Source organism: Aquarana catesbeiana, linkage group LG06, assembly GCF_042186555.1.
Source record: "Aquarana catesbeiana isolate 2022-GZ linkage group LG06, ASM4218655v1, whole genome shotgun sequence".
Classification (NCBI taxonomy): Eukaryota; Metazoa; Chordata; class Amphibia; order Anura; family Ranidae; genus Aquarana; species Aquarana catesbeiana.
In genome coordinates, this window is record NC_133329.1 from 409605739 (window position 1) to 409622481 (window position 16743).

General features: G+C 45.6%; 1 protein-coding gene across 2 annotated transcripts in view; it reads right to left on the minus strand.

Annotated features, from left to right (window-relative positions):
- Nucleotides 1-16743, minus strand: part of HSPBAP1 (HSPB1 associated protein 1) — a 115583-nt gene that overhangs the window by 40696 nt on the left and 58144 nt on the right. For both annotated transcript variants that reach the window (XM_073634481.1, XM_073634480.1), the window contains 2 exons: nt 16233-16369; nt 12025-12196 (listed from right to left, as the gene is read on the minus strand). In XM_073634481.1, coding sequence (XP_073490582.1) covers nt 12025-12196; nt 16233-16369 — 309 coding nt within the window. The remainder of the gene's footprint in view (nt 1-12024; nt 12197-16232; nt 16370-16743) is intronic.

The following is a 16743-nucleotide window of genomic DNA, read 5'->3' on the forward strand; positions in this document are numbered from 1 at the left end:
CACAATAATTTACACGGGATCTTTTTGGAAGCAAAGATACTTTTCACAGATTTTTTCTTTTCTTCTTTTGTATATAGAACTTTAATTTTGCTTGGGCACCTATATCATTTGGATTTGATTTTTGAAAATTTTGGTGCACTATCACATTATTTATTACACCATTGATTATACTTGTGCATTTTTTGGGTATTTTTTGTGCGTTTTTCTTGCGATTTTGTAAACCAGCACCAATATCACACACATTTATATATTGGTTATGTTTTTCTTTTTTGAGTGCATGTATTTCTTTTATGATTATTTACGCCTCATTTGCACTTGGCTTTTTTTATATTATGTGATGTTTTACATTTGTGGCATATACACATGATATGCTGTTTGTTTACCATTCATACATTTGTTCACAGTATTTCTCACATATTGCAACCACACATTCTTTAGGGTATTATTTCAATTATATACACTTTTGAACAGCGCAATATTCCCCACTAGAGTTTTTTATTTCCCTCGTTGCAATCAGTTAAAGTGCCAGCTCCTGCCAACAGGAGCCGATTAAAGAATGTGAAAAAAATGCATCTTTTGGCAGAATCAACAGGTGATAAAACTATGTTACGGGGTCACAGAACGAAGATTGCTGCGTTAATGCTACTGACAGAATGCACTGTAAATGACATTTCTTATTTTGCCTAAATTTTCACTTTAAAGTAGAATTACAGGTATGGATAGTTTTACAGAGTTACATTGTTGCAACTTGGACCAATATAACCATGTACAGTATATACTATACCTGCGAGAACCCCATGGAAGCTGGAAATCAATGCAGTAGACACCACTACTACACCGCTACTACAGGGATCTCCACTAGGATCTGGGTCCCCTGCTGAGTGGCTGCCCTGCTGTATTGTGAACACAGGAGGACCTCAATAAATGCAAAGCGTTCTCTGATTGGACGAGGTGTAGAGTGTAACATCACCAATTAAAACACGTCTTGCATTCACTGAGATAGAGTTAGGGGTTAGGTCGATGGGTGGGGTTAGGATGAGGTATAGCGTTTAAGGTTTTATGGATGGTTGAGCTTAGGTTTAGGGTTAGAGTTGGGGGTTAGGTTGGTGATTGGGCTGAGGTATAGAGTTTGAGGTTTGAGTGATGGTTGGGATTAGGTTTAGGGATAGAGTTAGGGGTTAGGTTGATGGTTGGAGTCAGACTGAGGTATAGAGTTTGAGGTTTGAGTGATGGTTGGGATTAGGTTTAGGGATAGAGTGAGGGGTTTCGATGATGGTTGCGGTTAGGCTGAGGTTTAGAGTTTGGGGTTTGATTTATGGTTGTGATTAGGTTTAGGGATAGAGTTAGGCTGATGATTGGAGTTAGGCTGAGGTGTAAAGTTTTAGGTTTGACTGATGGTTGAAAATTGGTTAAGGGGTTAGGTTGATGGTTGGGGTAGGCTGAGGTATAGAGTCTGAGGTTTAAATGATGGTAAGGCTAAGATTGAGGGATAGAGTTATGTGTTAGGTTGATGGTTGGGGTTAATATAAAGGTATAGAATTTGAGGTTTGATTGATGGTTGAGCTTAGGTTTAGGGATAGAGTTTGGGGTTGAGTCGATGGTTGGAGTTAGGCTGAGGTATAGAGTTTGAAGTTTAAGTGATGGTTGGGACTAGGTTTAGGGATAGAGAAAAGCGTTTGGCGGATGATTGGGGTTAAGCTTGAGGGATAATGTGTTAGGTTGATGGTTGGAGTTAGGATAAGGTATAGAATTTGAGGTTTGATTGATGATTGAGCTGAGGTTTAGGGATAGAGTTCGGGGTTGAGTCGATGGTTGAAGTTAGGCTGAGGTATGGATTTTGAGGTTTGATTCATGGTTGGGATTAGGTTGATGGTTGGGGTTAGGCTGAGGTATAGAGTTTAAAGTTTGATTGATGGTTGGGCTTAGATTTAGGGATAGAGTTAGGGTGATGGTTGGGGTTAGGCTGAAGTGCAGAGTTTGAGGTTTGATTGATGGTTAGGATTAGGCTGAGGTGTAAAGATTTAGGCTTGATTGATGGTTGGGAATTCGTATAGGGGTTAGGTTGATGGTTGGGACTAGGCTGAGGTATAGAGTGTGAGATTTAATTGATGGTATGGCTTAGGTTTAGGGAAAGTTTTGTGTTAGGTGAATGGTTGGAGTAAGGCTGAGATATAAACTTTAAGGTTTGATTCATGGTTGGAATTAGGCTGTTGGTTGGGGTTAGGCTGAGGTATAGATTTTGAGGTTCAATTGTTGGTTGGGCTTAGGTTTAGTGAAAGAGTTATGTGTTTGTTTGATAGTTGGGGTTAGGCTGAGGTATAGAGTTGAAGTTTGATTGATGGTTGGGATTAGGTTTAGAGATAAAGAACTGTGTTCCGTCCATGGTTGGGGTTAAGCTGAGGTGTGGAGTTTGAGGTTTGATTGATGGTAAGGCTTAGGTATAGGGATAATGTTAGGGGTTATGTGAACGGTTGCAGTTAGGCTAAGGTATAAAGTTTTAGTCTTGATTTATGGCTGGGAATTGGTTTAGAGATAGAGTCAGGGGTTAGGTTGTTGGTTGGGGATAGGCTGAGGTATAGAGTTTGAGGCTCGATTGATGGTTGTAAATTGGTTTAGGGTTTAAAGTTTAAATGATTAGGCTTAGTGATAGGGTTATGGGGAATTCGCTCAGCACAGGACCTGGAAGCTGGACCTTTAACTGCCAGGTAAATGTGAAGAAATGGCATCTTTAACCCTTTATATGGTCCCTTCCCTTATGTGATGTGTCAAATGTAAAGAGGGCTTTGTCTGCTCTGCTCCTGCATAGACTTGATGAAAATTAAAACACTTTGATTGAAACACTAAAAAAAAAAGCCCTCTATAATAAACCCTCTAATTTTCATCCACAAAAAGAGCTTTCATGGTATTTATAATACGGCCTTCAAATAACTAATTTTAACCCGGCAGATCCAAAATCCCGCTCTCCAGCTGTCATCTTGCCGGGCGGATTAGTATCCCGTCAAATGTGGGAGACAGCTCCGCCATCGGAAAGCCTTATAAATAAGGTCATTAGTGTCAGTTCTTATAGGATGGAGGCACTTTATCTGTTCTTCGATACAAATTACACTAATGAACTGATCTTTAGAGGTTTTATTCAGGTACAAAAAGGTTTATAAACTTCTGAGGCCATCAGAGTTTAATGTTCCTGAAGGAAAAATTCAGAATAATTCCAACACGAGGGTCTGAACTCCGAAAGTAGGCCAGACCGGTTCCATGCTCACCTTGGCAGAGGATTATGGGAAATGTGGAGGAGGTTGCTCTAGTGGCTTTATATTTCCATAGCTGACATCACAGCTCCATGTCTCCTGTAATGGGGAATTATGGATAATGTGGAGGAGGTTGCCCTAGTGGCTTTATATTTCCATAGCCAACATCACAGCTCCACGTCTCCTGTAATAGGGAATTATGGGCAAGGAGGAGGAGGTTGCCCTAGTGGCTTTATATTTCCATAGCTGACATCACAGCTCCAGGTCTCCTGTAATGGGGAATTATGGGCAAGGAGGAGGAGGTTGCCCTAGTGGCTTTATATTTCCATAGCCAACATCACAGCTCCACGTCTCCTGTAATGGGGAATTATGGGCAAGGAGGAGGAGGTTGCCCTAGTGGCTTTATATTTCCATAGCTGACATCACAGCTCCACGTCTCCTGTAATGGGGAATTATGGGCAAGGAGGAGGAGGTTGCCCTAGTGGCTTTATATCTCCATAGCCGACATCACAGCTCCACGTCTCCTGTAATGGGGACTTATGGGTAAGGAGGATGAGATTGCCCTAGTGGCTTTATATTTCCATAGCCGACATCACAGCTCCACATCTCCTGTAATGGGGAATTATGGGCAAGCAGGAGAAGGTTGCCCTAGTGGCTTTATATTTCCATAGCCGACATCACAGCTCCATGTCTCCTGTAATGGGGAATTATGGGTAATGAGGAGGAGGTTGTCAGTTATTATGGGATGGAGATACTTTATCTGTTCTTCGATACAAATTTCACTAGTGAACTGATCTTTAGAGGTTTTATTCAGGTACAAAAAGGTTTTTAAACTTCTGAGGCCACCAGAGTCTAATGTTCCTGAAGGAAAAAGTCAGACTAATTCCAACGCGAGAGTCTGAACTCCGAAAGTAGGCCAGACTGGTTCCATGCTCACCTTGGCAGAGGATTATGGGAAATGTGGAGGAGGTTGCTCTAGTGGCTTTATATTTCCATAGCCGATATCACAGCTCCACGTCTCCTGTAATGGGGAATTATGGGCAAGGAGGAGGAGGTTGTTCTAGTGGCTTTATATTTCCATAGCCGACATCACAGCTCCACGTCTCCTGTAATGGGGAATTATAGGCAAGGAGGAGGAGGTTGTTCTAGTGGCTTTATATTTCCATAGCCGACATCACAGCTCCACGTCTCCTGTAATGGGGAATTATGGGCAAGGAGGAGGAGGTTGCCCTAGTGGCTTTATATTTCCATAGCCGACATCACAGCTCCACGTCTCCTGTAATGGGGAATTATAGGCAAGGAGGAGGAGGTTGTACTAGTGGCTTTATATTTCCATAGCCGACATCACAGCTCCAGGTCTCCTGTAATGGGAAATTATGGTTATGGAGGAGGAGGTTGTCAGTTATTATGGGATGGAGGCACTTTATCCGTTCTTCGATACAAATGACACTAATGAACTGATCTTTAGATGTTTTATTCAGGTACAAAAAGGTTTACAAACTTCTGAGGCCATCAGAGTTTAATGTTCCTGAAGGAAAAAGTCAGACTAATTCCAGTCCGAAAGTAGGCCAGACCGGTTCCATGCTCACCTTGGCAGAGGATTATGGGAAATGTGGAGGAGGTTGCCCTAGTGGCTTTATATTTCCACAGCCGACATCACAGCTCCACGTCTCCTGTGATGGGGAATTATGGGTAATGAGGAGGAGGTTTCCCTAGTGGCTTTATATTTCCATAGCAGTTATGTGACATCACAGCTCCACGTCTCCTGTAATGGGGAATTATGGGTAGGGAGGCAAAAAAAATCTAAGCCATGATTAGTTAAGCAGCTTTATCCTCCTGCAGGAAAGTTGGGCGACTGGACAATGAATTCTGTGACACGATATTGTGCCGATAAATGGTAACATGTGGAGTGGAAAGTTGACTAGAAAGACCAGCAAGTCATAGCAAATAACAAACACCAATGCGCTTCAGAGGCTCATCTCCCTTCATCAGGGCTGATAAAAAAGATTTGAAAACAAAAATAAAAATGAACCACAGTGGGGTTCCATTACAAGTAAGGCCAGCAAGCTGAATAAGCCTTACTAGGGTCCTAGTTATAAGTCTTATTTTTTTTTTTTTTTTTTGGTAACAGCAAATATCAAAGACCACCGCATTTCGGAGGTTCTTTAGTCTCCCTTCACCAGGGCTTATAATGATTGAGGGCGTTTAAAAAAGGACAGCAGTGGGGTCCTTTGCATGTAAGGCCAACGACCTGTATAAGCCTTACTAGGTCATATTTATAAGGTTTTCTTTTGTCACAGCAAATAATAAACACCAATGTGTTTCAGAGACTAGTTCGTTATTCTCCCTTCATCAGGTCTTATAATGATAGAGGAGGCTTGAAAAAAAAAAAAAAACGGACCACAGTGGGGTTCCTTTGTATGTAAGGCCAACAACCTGAATAAGCCTTACTAGGTCCTATTTTTTTCCCAATCTCATGTATCTTTATAAGCCCTGATGAAGGGGGAACGATGAGCCCATGAAACGCGTTGTCTATTTGTTTGATATTTGCTGTGACCAAAAAAAAACACATACAAACTCTTACTGGTCTTTTGATGACCTTGAGAAATTGACAAAAGCGAGTGGTCACCTTAGGAGTCCATTATTGTGAATTGCTGATAAAATTCAGACTACAGGAACTTAAAAAAAAATTCAACGCATTTCGGGAGCCAAAAATAGATCCCCCCTTCATCAGGGCTTGGAAAAGAGCTGAAGGGACTTCCTATAGGGCTCTTTATTTACGAAAATTCCAGAATAGTGTTCGATACCAGGGGGGGAAAAAAAAAGACTTGAAAGTCACCATTGATGTGTCCTGCAAAAATCTTGCAGTTGCGTGGTCTTCTCCAGCGCACATCAATAGACCCCCCTTCATCAGGGCTTTTAGTGGGACCACTGTGGGGGCTTCTTTAAAGGATTAAATTAATTACGGACTAAAAAAAAGCCTTAATCGGTGTTTTTTTCAAATCTCATCTATTTTTATAAACCATTGTTTGAATTTTCTCAACAATAAACAATTATGGGCTTCTAAGATGACTGGCTGGTGCTCATTTTTGTCTATTCCATTTGGCTTCTGCCCCTCAGGGGGACCCCGCTTTGTGGTAGAGATGGCGAATTTTAGTTTCGGATTTTAGTCCAGCTACGCATTTCTACTTCTTCTTGGACATTTGTTGACCTCGAGGTGCTCCTGGTTCCCCATTAGTGATTTTCCGCGAATATTTCCTGGGCCCGCCTGCCTTTGTCCAATGTCTCTATAGAGGGTGCAGCACGTCTTTTGTATTTGAAGGAAGACACAAAAGGTGCTTTGCACTGTCTCCGACGCATTGCGATATCGACTGTGCCGGCTATATCTTTGTGTCAATGTCTCTTTTCTTAGCAGAAAGTCTGACAAACGTCACCCCGTGTCTGCCCCCCCTCTCCCCTACCCCCCTTCCCGGACTTCCATCTCAGAATCGCCCATCAGCGTCTTCTCTTTGGAATCAGGCAGTGCGAATGTGCGGTGTGACCAGCAGGTGGCGCTCCGTCTGTGTCTATCTCAACCAAGAGGGAATAATCACACACAACTCTTATACAATGGCATCAGGATTGATTTCCTGCGAACGTTTCTGGCCGCCGCGTGTCTGAGAAGTTTTCACGGTAATTGACAAGTGCGGAGCTTCAGCAGTCAGTCTGAGCGGAGTGCCTCCATCTGCCACCCGAACGCACGCCGGGCGCCGCTCACAAATAAAAGCGACCCAATGACGGGATCCAAAACTCAACATAAATAAATTTGATCGTTCGCTACGATTGCGGCGCGAGAAGAGACGACGGAGGGGGCGGGGCTCTCCTGACATGGAAAATCAAGTGGCCGGAAACGGATACATTGGACATATGTGGCGATTCGTAGAATCCCAGCCGTCTCTCACTTTTGTAAGATTTGGACATTTTATGCACCAATCGCTGTGCGTCGCAATCAGCTGAACTTCTGGGAATGCGCAGAATCTTGTGGAAGACGGTAACGAGAGAAAATTGTTGGCCGTCACTGGTGGATCAGTACTGGTCAGCGCAAATACACTCACCGGCCACCTTATTAGGTCCCCCTTGCTAGTATCGGGTAGGACCTCCTTTATTAGGGCCACCTTACTAGTATCGGGTTGGACCCCCTTTACTAGGTCCACCTTGCTAGTAGTGGGTTGGACCCTCTTTATTAGGGCCACCTTGCTAGTATCGGGTTGGACCCCCTTTACTAGGTCCACCTTGCTAGTAGTGGGTTGGACCCCCTTTATTAGGTCCCCCTTGCTAGTATCGGGTAGGACCTCCTTTATTAGGGCCACCTTGCTAGTAGCGGGTTGGACCCTCTTTATTAGGACCACCTTGCTAGCATCGGGTTGGACCCCCTTTATTAGTTCCTCCTTGCTAGTAGCGGGCTGGACCCCCTTTATTAGGTCCCCCTTGCTAGTAGCGGGTTGGACCCCCTTTATTAGGGTCACCTTGCTAGTAGCGGGTTGGACCCTCTTTATTAGGGCCACCTTGCTAGTAGCGGGTTGGACCCTCTTTATTAGGTCCCCCTTGCTAGCATTGGGTTGGACCCCCTTTATTAGGTCCTCCTTGCTAGCATCGGGTTGGACCCCCTTTATGAGGGCCATCTTGCTAGTAGTGGGTTGGACCCCCTTTTGCCTTCATTCTTGGTGGCGTAGATACAACAAGGTGTTGGAAACGTTCCTCAGAGATTTTGCTCCATAGTGACATGATAACATCACACAGTCGCTGCAGATTTGTCGGCTGCACATTCATGATGCTGAATCTCCCGTTCCACCACATCCCAAAGGTGCTCTATTGGATGAGATGTGGTGAGTGTGGAGGACATTGGAGTACAGGGACCTCATTGTCCATTGGTGAGATAATTGGAGCTTTGTGACATGGTGCATTATCCTTCTTAGAAGGAGCCATCAGAAGATGGGGACACTGTAGTCATAAAGGGATGGACATGGTCAGCAACAATACTCAGGTAGTCCGTGGCAATTAATCGATTCTCAAATGGTACTAAAGGGGCCCAAAGTGTGCCAAGACCCCCCCCCCCACACCATTACACCCCCACCACCAGCCTGAACCGGTGATACCCCATCCCCCCCACCATTACAACCCCCACCACCAGCCTGAACCGGTGATACAAGGCAGGATGGATCCATGCGCCAAATTCTGACCCCACCATCTGAATGTCGCAGCTGAAATCCAGACTCATCAGACCAGGCAACGTTTTTCCAATCTTCTCTTGTCCAATTTTGGTGATCCTGTGCCAATTGTAGCCTCAGTTTCCTGTTCTTAGCCGACAGGAGTGGCACCCGGTGTGGTCTTCTGCTGCTGTAGCCCATCTGGTTCAAGGTTGGATGTGTTGTGCGGTCAGAGATGGTATTCTGCATACCTTGGATGTAACAAGAGATTATTTGAGTTACTGTTGTCTTTCTATCATCTGGAACCAGTCTGCCCATTCTCCTCTGACATCAGCAAGGCATTTTCCTCCACACAACTGCCGCTCACTGGATATTTTCTCTTTTTCCCACCATTCTCTGTAAACCCGAGAGATGGTTGTGTGTGAAAATCCCAGAAATACTCAGAAAGGCCCGTCTGGCACCAACAACCACGCCACGTTCAAAGTCACTTCCATTCCCTTTCTTATGCTCGGTTTGAACTTCAGGAAGTCATCTTCACCACATCTAGATGCCTAAATGCATTGAGCTGCTGCCGTGTGATTGGCTGATTTAGCAATTTGTGTTACCAAGCAATTGAACAGGTGTACCTAATAAAGTGGCCGGTGAGTGTATGTCGTTCGTGCGATTCAGCAGTGAAGGACTGGGAGGTGTCCATGTTATGCTTCCTCCGCGGCCATGAGTTACACCCCCATTCACACTTGTGCGACTTGTCATAGAACTTTGGACATCAAAATCGAATGAGTCGGATCGCATGAAAATGGACAGGCTGTCCGTCTTCATCCGATCTTTTCATAGAGGAGAGCGGAGCTCTGACAGGTTCTGCACAGCGAGTGGAGACGGACCCGTCATCGGCCGGCTCAGCGGGGATCAACGGAGCGATTAATTACACACGATAATATATCACTACATTGGTGCCGTGACCCGGATCCGGGTCACGGCACCAATGTAGTGATATATTATCGTATGTAGCTAATTAGTAGTTATTATAATGATGATGTAAGTAATCTTCCGCAGCAACCCAACTCTTCCAGAGAGGTGCACTTTATTGACTTCCAACACAGAACAAGGTCCAAAGACCACAGGTGACAAAAATCCAACAGAGTAAAAATAACTCAGAGTCCCATTTTTCCTAGATCTGCGCCTTCATAGTCACACACAGACCAGACTGAACACAACGTTATATTCAGCTGCCGTCATAAACTGACCTAATTTGCATTCTTGCAGATTAACATAGTGACTCCGGACTATCTGTCCCCTTTGATATGTGGAGTAAATCTTGTTTGTCCACTTCCCCTTTGATATGTGTAATCGGACAACTCCAATCAACTCCAATCATTGTCAACTGAAATCTGGCCTGGTCAATCTTGTACTGTATGTGTACATATACAGTGGGGACGGAAAGTATTCAGACCCCTTTAAATTTTCCACTCTTTGTTATATTGCAGCCATTTGCTAAAATCATTTAAGTTCATTTTTTTCCTCATTAATGTACACACAGCCCCCCATATTGTACACACAACACCCCATATTGTACACACAGCACCCCATATTGTACACACAGCACCCCATATTGTACACACAGCCCCCCATATTGTACACACAGCCCCCCATATTGTACACACAGCACCCCATATTGTACACACAGCACCCCATATTGTACACACAGCACCCCATATTGTACACACAGCCCCCCATATTGTACACACAGCACCCCATATTGTACACACAGCCCCCCATATTGTACACACAGCCCCCCATATTGTACACACAGCCCCCCATATTGTACACACAGCACCCCCATATTGTACACACAGCACCCCCATATTGTACACACAGCGCCCCATATTGTACACACAGCGCCCCATATTGTACACACAGCGCCCCATATTGTACACACAGCACCACATATTGTACACACAGCACCCCATATTGTACACACAGCTCCCCATATTGTACACACAGCTCCCCATATTGTACACACAGCACCCCATATTGTACACACAGCTCCCCATATTGTACACACAGCTCCCCATATTGTACACACAGCTCCCCATATTGTACACACAGCACCACATATTGTACACACAGCACCCCATATTGTACACACAGCTCCCCATATTGTACACACAGCACCCCATATTGTACACACAGCACCACATATTGTACACACAGCCCCCCATATTGTACACACAGCTCCCCATATTGTACACACAGCTCCCCATATTGTACACACAGCACCCCATATTGTACACACAGCACCCCATATTGTACACACAGCACCCCATATTGTACACACAGCCCCCCATATTGACAGAAAAACACAGAATTGTTGACATTTTTGCAGATTTATTAAAAAAAGAAAAACTGAAATATCACATGGGCCTAAGTATTTAGTAGAAGCCCCTTTTGAGGAGTCTTTTTGGGAAAGATCCAACAAGTTTTTCACACCTGGATTTGGGGATCCTCTGCCATTCCTCCTTGCAGATCTGGCTGTGTGTACAATATGGGGTGTTGTGTGTACAATATGGGGTGCTGTGTGTACAATATGGGGTGCTGTGTGTACAATATGGGGGGCTGTGTGTACAATATGGGGTGCTGTGTGTACAATATGGGGTGCTGTGTGTACAATATGGGGGGCTGTGTGTACAATATGGGGGGCTGTGTGTACAATATGAGGTGCTGTGTGTACAATATGGGGTGCTGTGTGTACAATATGGGGGGCTGTGTGTACAATATGAGGGGCTGTGTGTACAATATGAGGGGCTGTGTGTACAATATGAGGTGCTGTGTGTACAATATGAGGGGCTGTGTGTACAATATGGGGGGCTGTGTGTACAATATGGGGGGCTGTGTGTACAATATGAGGTGCTGTGTGTACAATATGGGGTGCTGTGTGTACAATATGGGGGGCTGTGTGTACAATATGAGGGGCTGTGTGTACAATATGAGGGGCTGTGTGTACAATATGGGGGGCTGTGTGTACAATATGGGGGGCTGTGTGTACAATAATGAGGAAAAAAATCAACTTAAATGATTTTAGCAAATGGCTGCAATATAACAAAGAGTGAAAAATGTAAGGGGGTCTGAATACTTTCCGTCCCCACTGTGTGTGTGTATATATATATATATAAAATATAAAATTTCACATAAATCTACCAACATATTACAACACCCCGAGGTTCACTTATGAAGCAATCCCTCACTTCCAGCCACCCAACACATGAGCAACCCCCGAGCTACAAACCCCCCCCCCCATACACATGTGATGATATGCACCTCCTCCAAGGATCACTCATGAACCAATCACACATTTCTAGTCACCCAATGAATAAGCAACACCGAGTTACAACCCCCCCCCCCCCAACATGCATGATATGTACCTCCTCTTCAAGCCACACCCTCACTTGTTGCCAATTTATTTTCCTGAATTTGAATAATAATTATGTAAACTTGTAAACTAGTATAATTGATCCATCACGCCCATCACTGAGCTCCAATACGGGATGTTGCAGCCTCGCAGCACTCTGCAGTTTACCGTTGCCATAGTGACGTACCTGGCCGGGGTGCAGGGTGACCACATGTGGGTGGGCATTGCAGAATGATGGGTAGCGGCTCCGGTTGGGGTTCACCACATGAACTCTGCTGAAAATGCTGGACTCCTCATAGGGGATGCGGGTGGGGTACAGGTGATCCGAGTCCTCAGGGGGGAAGAGGTGCCACTTTTTCCTGAAACACAAAGAAGGGAACGTGTGGTGGGTTCGGGTAAATTTTCTGTATTACAATCAGCACTAAAAAAAAAAAAACAAACACATAAATATGAAACGCGTCTCTGGAGCCTTGTACAAACTCTTGTCGATTACAAAACCCGGGTCTGCACAGGATGTATAGCAAGGCCTCTGAACGCGCAGCGTAAATATAAAACAATTTAATGACAAGTCCTCTGGAGACAAGGTAACACGTATCAGAGTTCCAGCTAATAAGCCTTAACATTTTCCCCCGGACACAATCCTGCAAGTTTCTATTACAGACATTTAAGTCGCTCTTGTTTAATCAATTATTTTCCCATTAGCATTCTGACGCTGAACGTTCTGTGGAGGGAGAGCGGCGTGTGGCCTTTTTTGCATCAATAAAGCAGGGAAAAAAATGATAATAGATGGGATAAGTGTTGTAAGCAGGGTAGCACCCCCTCCCCATCTCAGAGATCGGGGAGATCGATACAAGGAAGATTTAATCTGTACAATCTGCCTTCAGAGACTCGGAGAAGTCAGGGGGGGCCCGAGACCTGGAAACTTCACACAGAACTCAAAAAACAACATTCGATACGGAACATCTCAACCAAAACTGATTGACTTTTTCTGCTTATCCTTTTCCTAAGAGCAGCTCAGGAGGGTGAAATGTTGTGCAAAGTTTTGTGTCTTCATCAGGAATGAAAACGCACTCTTACAGCTTCTAATAATCATCAGGTCCATACCAGGCCCTTGGGTATGGATTTGGAGGGACCCCCCCCCCCCCCCCACGCCAAATATTTTTTTTTTTTAAATGGCGTGAGGTCCCCCCCAAAATCCATACCAGACCAGCATGCAGCGTGGCAAGTCAGGAAAGGGAGGGGACGAGCAAGCGAGCGCCCCCCCCCCCCCCCGAACCAAGCCTCTCCCTGACAACCCTTGCCTGGTGGTTGTCGGGGTCTGCCGGTGGGGGGCTTATCGGAATCTGGAAGCCCCCTTTATCCTGCCCTCCCCATGTGAATGGGTATCGGGTACATGGTACCCCTACCCATTCACCAAAAAAAAGTAGTGTAGTGTGACAAAACACAATAGACAGTTTTTGACAAGTCCTTTATTAAAAAAGGCCTTCTCCTTCCGCCTCTGGGCTTCTCCTGCTTCTTTCTCCCTCTGGTCTTCTCCTTCTCCCTGCGGTCTTCTCCTTCTCCCTGCGGTCTTCTCCTTCTCCCTCCCGGTCTTCTCCTCGTCCCTCCCGGTCTTCTCCTCGTCCCTCCAGGTCTTCTCCTCGTCCCTCCAGGTCTTCTCCTCGTCCCTCCAGGTCTTCTCCTCGTCCCTCCAGGTCTTCTCCTCGTCCCTCCAGGTCTTCTCCTCGTCCCTCCAGGTCTTCTCCTCGTCCCTCCAGGTCTTCTCCTCGTCCCTCCAGGTCTTCTCCTCGTCCCTCCAGGTCTTCTCCTCGTCCCTCCAGGTCTTCTCCTCGTCCCTCCAGTCTTCTCCTCCTCCCTCCAGTCTTCTCCTCCTCCCTCCAGTCTTCTCCTCCTCCCTCCAGTCTTCTCCTCCTCCCTCCAGTCTTCTCCCTCCAGTCTTCTCCTCCTCCCTCCAGTCTTCTCCCTCCAGTCTTCTCCTCCTCCCTCCAGTCTTCTCCCTCCAGTCTTCTCCTTCTCCCTGCTAACTTCTCCTCCTCCCTCCAGTCTTCTCCTCCTCCCTCCAGTCTTCTCCTCCTCCCTCCAGTCTTCTCCTCCTCCCTCCAGTCTTCTCCTTCTGCCTGCAGTCTTCTTCTTCTCCCTCTCCCTGCAGTCTTCTCCTTCCTTCTCCAGTCTTCTCCCTCCAGTCTTCTCCTTCTCCCTCCAGTCTTCTCCTTCTCCCTCCAGTCTTCTCCTTCTCCCTCCAGTCTTCTCCTTCTCCCTCCAGTCTTCTCCTTCTCCCTCCAGTCTTCTCCTTCTGCCTCCAGTCTTCTCCTTCTGCCTCCAGTCTTCTCCTTCTGCCTCCAGTCTTCTCCTTCTGCCTCCAGTCTTCTCCTTCTGCCTCCAGTCTTATCCTTCCAGTCTTTTCCTTCTCCTTCCGCTGTTTTCCTTCTGCCTCCGGTCTTCTCCCTCTCCCTCCGGTCTTCTCCCTCTCCCTCCGGTCTTCTCCCTCTCCTGCTTCTTCTTCTTTCTCCTCGTGCTTTGGAGTGGGGGGGGGGGGGCAGAGCCCCCCCTGCACCAAAGCACCCCCGCCATGTTGAGGGCATGTGGTCTGGTATGGTTCAGGAGGGGGGCGCTCACTTGTCCCCTCCCTTTCCTGACCTGCCGGGCTACATGCTCGAATGTTGCAAAACAACATTCGTGTTCATTTCATTTCCTGCCTTTAACATTTTCAGTACCAGAAACTCTGCGCACACCGAGCACAGAACCTCCTGGGGTCCTCCTTCTGCACATACTATATATCCGGCTGTTATAACCATCCTCTGCTTTCCATAGGTTAGGAGTCCCTGAGCAATAACAAGCATACCGAACAAAAAGGTCCCAAATCCACTCTAATTTCACTGGCTGCATACTTGACTGGCCGCTCAGAAAACAGTAAAGCCAGAGGATCATCATGACATCCTGCCAGCTAACATTCCCACAATTATGAAATTAGGGGTGCTTCGCATATTTATTGAATACGATTATATTATTACATTTATTAAACAAAATATATCCAAAACCTGTTTCGGGGGACAGGCCTCCCCCTTTATCAGGGCTTTACTGTAGAAGCTAAAAAAAAAAAAAAAAAGAAAAAAAAAGCGGAGATGTGATCAGTCACTCAGATCTCCATGCATTGAAGGCAATGGGGAGCCTGCTGCATCAATGGCAATGGTGAAGCTGCCATTATTAATTATATATAATTCATGTAATAAAAACATCTGAAGCTTCCCTCCAACCACTTTGCATATTATTTTATATATACAATAGTACCTTGGATTACGAGCATAATTAGTTCCAGAAGAATGCTTGTAACCCAAAGCAGTCGTATATCAAAGCGAGTTTCCCCATAGGAATCAATGGAAACCAAGATAATTTGTTCCACAGTGACTTCTATTGTATGCAGTACCGCATGTGGCCAGAGGTGTGGGGGCGCCGGAGACACTCGGAAACTGCTCAGATGCACTTGGAAACATTCAGGGAGAATCGGAAACGGAGTGTTTCCGAGTGGCTCCGAGCGTCTTCGACGCCCTCTGGCCAAATGCGGGGTACTGCAGACCGCAGAGGCTTGAATCCTGCTCATTTTGTGAGACAACGCTCAGCTCGTATTGCGAAACGCTCATTAGCCGCTTTACTCGCAATCCGAGGTATTACTGTACTGTGATTTTTTAATTTTTTTTTAAACAATGTACTGTGATTTTGTACTTGCCAAATATGCTGCAGAAATCTCCCTCCACTGAGGCTGCAGCCATTTTAACTGTGGGCAGCTGCAGCTGCTGCCTGTTCACTTCCTGAATTTACACAGACACACACAGAGGCACACTTCCAGCTCTGCAGCTCTCATTGGCCCTCTTATGACTCATCCCCGCTTCCCTTCCTTGCTAACTCTTACGGAAGTGAGAGAGAGAGAGAGAGGGAGCTGTGTATGATGTCATAAGTCTAGGCTAATGACCAGACAAGAGAGGAAATGGGCTGTATGAGGGATTTACTGGCAGAAAAAAAAATGTTTTACTATCCAAACAACAACAAGGGCAGAAGATTTAATAGATGGAAAGATTAAAAAATTACCACTTTAAGGAATCTTATCTGGATTCCATTTCAAACTCTACAATTAGGCCCTGAGGTAGGGGAGAGCTATTCCCGAAACCCGTTGGCTGTATTTTATTCAAGGAATGTTTTATATAAATATTTCATAGCAAAGTTTCAATAAAAGTTTCATATCAGTATCAAGCTCTCTGACCATTTGTAGCAGGCACTGCCAATATTATACCATAGACTTGGTATGGGAATGGTGTAGACTTGGTACGGTAATGTGACCCCTGCCCGGAGTTGTCACCAGCCCTTGGTCTTGTACGCGGGGATTACCATTGTTCATATTACCTTCCTTCCACCTGCAGCACCAGATTGCAGCCATAAGAGTCGATGTGACACGGAGTATTGGCTCCGCGGCTCCCAACCCATAGAGTGCTCTCCCGACCTCCTCTTCCGGGGAATCCAAAATCTTCCCAAAGCACATCCTGCAACAAAAGGTAAACCAAACTGATCTGAATCCTGAACTCCAGGTACAAAAACTTGCAACAATGTTACAATCAAATATTTTCTTCAATAACAAAACAAACCATATTAATACTGAAAAAATGTCCAGCATTGGAGGATTCTACGCGTTTCGTAGTCCACGTCCTCAGAAGATGTGGAGGTTGTAGACCATTTCGTATGTGCTTGCTCTTCATCCAAATTGGATAAGAGCAGATCCTCCAATGAGACGGGGGATGTGTCAGTACGTCATTGGAGGACCGTCATAGAAGCAACTCAGTTCACTCAAAGAGCCCAATGTGAGCATCAATGGGATATAACAACCAACCATGAGGCTCCAATAATGTGCTAGATTCAC